General features: G+C 66.0%; 1 protein-coding gene across 2 annotated transcripts in view; it reads right to left on the minus strand.

The window, feature by feature from the left end:
* Positions 1-22: 22 nt before the first annotated feature.
* Positions 23-2,555, minus strand: part of EPHX1 (epoxide hydrolase 1) — a 59,312-nt gene continuing 56,779 nt past the window's right edge. For both annotated transcript variants that reach the window (XM_032393907.1, XM_032393906.1), the window contains exons 8-9: positions 981-1,106; positions 23-498 (exon numbers count right to left, since the gene is read on the minus strand). In XM_032393907.1, coding sequence (XP_032249798.1) covers positions 297-498; positions 981-1,106 — 328 coding nt within the window. In that variant the 3' untranslated portion in view covers positions 23-296. The remainder of the gene's footprint in view (positions 499-980; positions 1,107-2,555) is intronic.

Below are 2,555 nucleotides of genomic sequence, written 5' to 3' on the forward strand. Positions count from 1 at the left end.
GGTGGAGCGTCCTGGAGCCAGCAGGGTCCCCTCCTCAGCCCAGACCGCCGACCGGCCAAGTGTACTGGGGGGGGCCCCATGTCACCTGGTTCCAGCCACTCTTAGAATAAAATCGTTTATTACCCCTGCTCTTGTGCAGGCAGTGAGCAGGGGCCCGGCAGGGGCGGGAACAGGCGTGGGGGTGTACACTGTTGCTAGGAGAAGACGGGGAGGCTCGCTGCTCCTCGGGAGCTGCCCAGGGGGCGGGGGCAGCCTTCGGCAAGGGAGCTGCGGGGTGACAGCCCACCCCGTGGCCATCAGCCCTGCTCCAGCAGCCCCACGAACTTGCCGATGTCCTGGGCCAGCAGCTCGGGCTCCTCAAAGGCAGCAAAGTGGCCCCCACGGGGCATGTAGGAGTAGGAGAGGAGTTTCGGGTACTTGAACTTCACCCACTTTTCTGGCACGTGCATTAACTCACAAGGGAAGGCAGCAAAGCCTGTGGGCACGTGGACCTTGATCCTGGAAGACACAGCGATCCCACTGAGGGGTGAGGTGGCATCCTGGTCCCCTCTGTCCCCCCGCAGCAGGGGGCTCCGATCACCCTCCCACAGGGAGCCAGAAAGGAAGGACAGACCAAGGCTCTCACCACCCCCTCAAGTCCAACCCACTAAAGCCGCCTTCTCCAGAAGGGCTGGCTGGGCAGGAGAACATGCGGGCTCCCCATCGGCTGAGCCGGACAGGACAGCCGCTAGCCCCCCCAGCTGTGTTCCCCTTTTCCCACCGCTGCCCCCTGAGGGTCCGGAAGTCCAGGACTGCCAATGCCACATGGGGCCGGCCCGGCGTTCCCTCGATGAGCAAAGTGACACCGTGCTCTCATCCCAGGCACCCTGGGCACCTATGGTCCTGCCATCAAAGGACCTCCCTGGGGGTCAAGGGTGGGTGGTCCGGCTGCTCCTGGAGGCCCGTCGGCGGGCGGCCCGTGCGGGCTCAGCCAGACTCACCGGTCATGCTTGTTGGTCATGAAGCCCTGGCCCAGGTTCTCCTTGTAGAAGCGCTGGGAGGAGGTGATGGTGCCCGTCGTCCAGTAGAGCATGACGTTGGTCAGCAGGTCATCCAGGGAGAACTTCCTGCGGAAGCAGCCCCAGAAGGCCCCTCAGTGCCAGGCGCGGCTTTTAGGCTGCGAGCACCGGGGACCCCCGCCCGCCCGGCTTCCTGCTCAGACCTCGGCCGAGGCTGGTGCATTAGCCCCACGGCGCCCGAGCCTGGTGCCGCCAGCTACCAGGACGGCAGGAAACGGGGCAGGCTTGGCCTGGGGCCCTGCGGACACCTCCCCACTCGGCATGGGACCCCACCCAGGCTGTGGGGCTCCACACATGGGGAGGAAGGAGCCATCTGGTTCTCACTGTTGGGGCCCGAGGTCTGTAGACCCTGAAACCCCACCTTCTCCTGGCCCCACCTGCTCCTTGGGCTCTGACCTGCTCTGGCTGGGCTCCCTCATGCTACCCTGTGTCCAGAGCCCCCTGGAGCCCTCCATGGCCCCTCCCTGTCCAGCTGCTGGTGCCATCTTCCGCCCCTCCAGCCTCCAGCCCTCCCCTGCCCAGTCTGATGTCCGTGCCACCCAGGCCTGCCTTCCCGCCTCCCTCTGCCCCGTCTCTCCTGCCCCGGCAATGCCTCGGCAGCCCCCACTGCAACTGCTGACCCGCACTTGCCCGCCCCCCTATTCAGGTAGGGGCTTCTCACTTCTCCCTGCTCCCGGGGCTGCTGCTGGGCCTGCTAGTTCCCCCCAGAGCACAGTCATTTCCTCTGGCCCGACCCCTCCCCGGGCTCCAGATCTCAGTCTGGTTACCAAGCGGGCACCTCCCACTCAGCATGTCCACGCTGGAAGTGGCCCCTGCATCTCTGCCGAGCCCCTCGCGGACAGACACACTCTCAGATGCAAGTGCACCCACACACGCACGCTCACACGTGCACACGTGTCTGTATCCAAACCCACAGGCGCACACACGTGCACACTTCCATCATCCAAATGCGCACACACACTCAGAGGCTCCCCTCCTCATTCCCTATTTCCTGTTTGACAAAGGAAGGGCGTCCCTGCAGCCTGGTGGGGAGGTAGAAATTTCTACTGCTGCTGCTGCCTCCCCCCCCACCCCCTACTGAGCCCTGGCTGTCCCCCCTCCTCCCCCCCAACCCCCACTGTCCCCTCTGAGCCTGGCTGTCCTCCCTCCTCCCTCTCACCCCCCACTGTCCCCTCTGAGCCCTGGCTGTCCTCCCTCCTCCCTCCCACCCCCCACTGTCCCCACTGAGCCCTGGCTGTCGCCCCTCCTCCCTCCCACCCCCCACTGTCCCTACTGAGCCCTGGCTGTCCCCCCTCCTCCCTCCTACCCCCCACTGCCCCCTCTGAGCCTTGGTTGTCCCCATTCCTCCCTCCCACCCCCCACTGTTCCCTCTGAGCCTGGCTGTCCTCCCTCCTCCCTCTCACCCCCCACTGTCCCCTCTGAGCCCTGGCTGTCCCCTCTCCTCCCTCCTACCCCCCACTGTCCCCACTGAGCCCTGGCTGTCGCCCCTCCTCCCTC

This window comes from Phoca vitulina, unplaced genomic scaffold (genome assembly GCF_004348235.1).
Source record: "Phoca vitulina isolate PV1807 unplaced genomic scaffold, GSC_HSeal_1.0 scaffold78, whole genome shotgun sequence".
Lineage (NCBI taxonomy): Eukaryota > Metazoa > Chordata > Mammalia > Carnivora > Phocidae > Phoca > Phoca vitulina.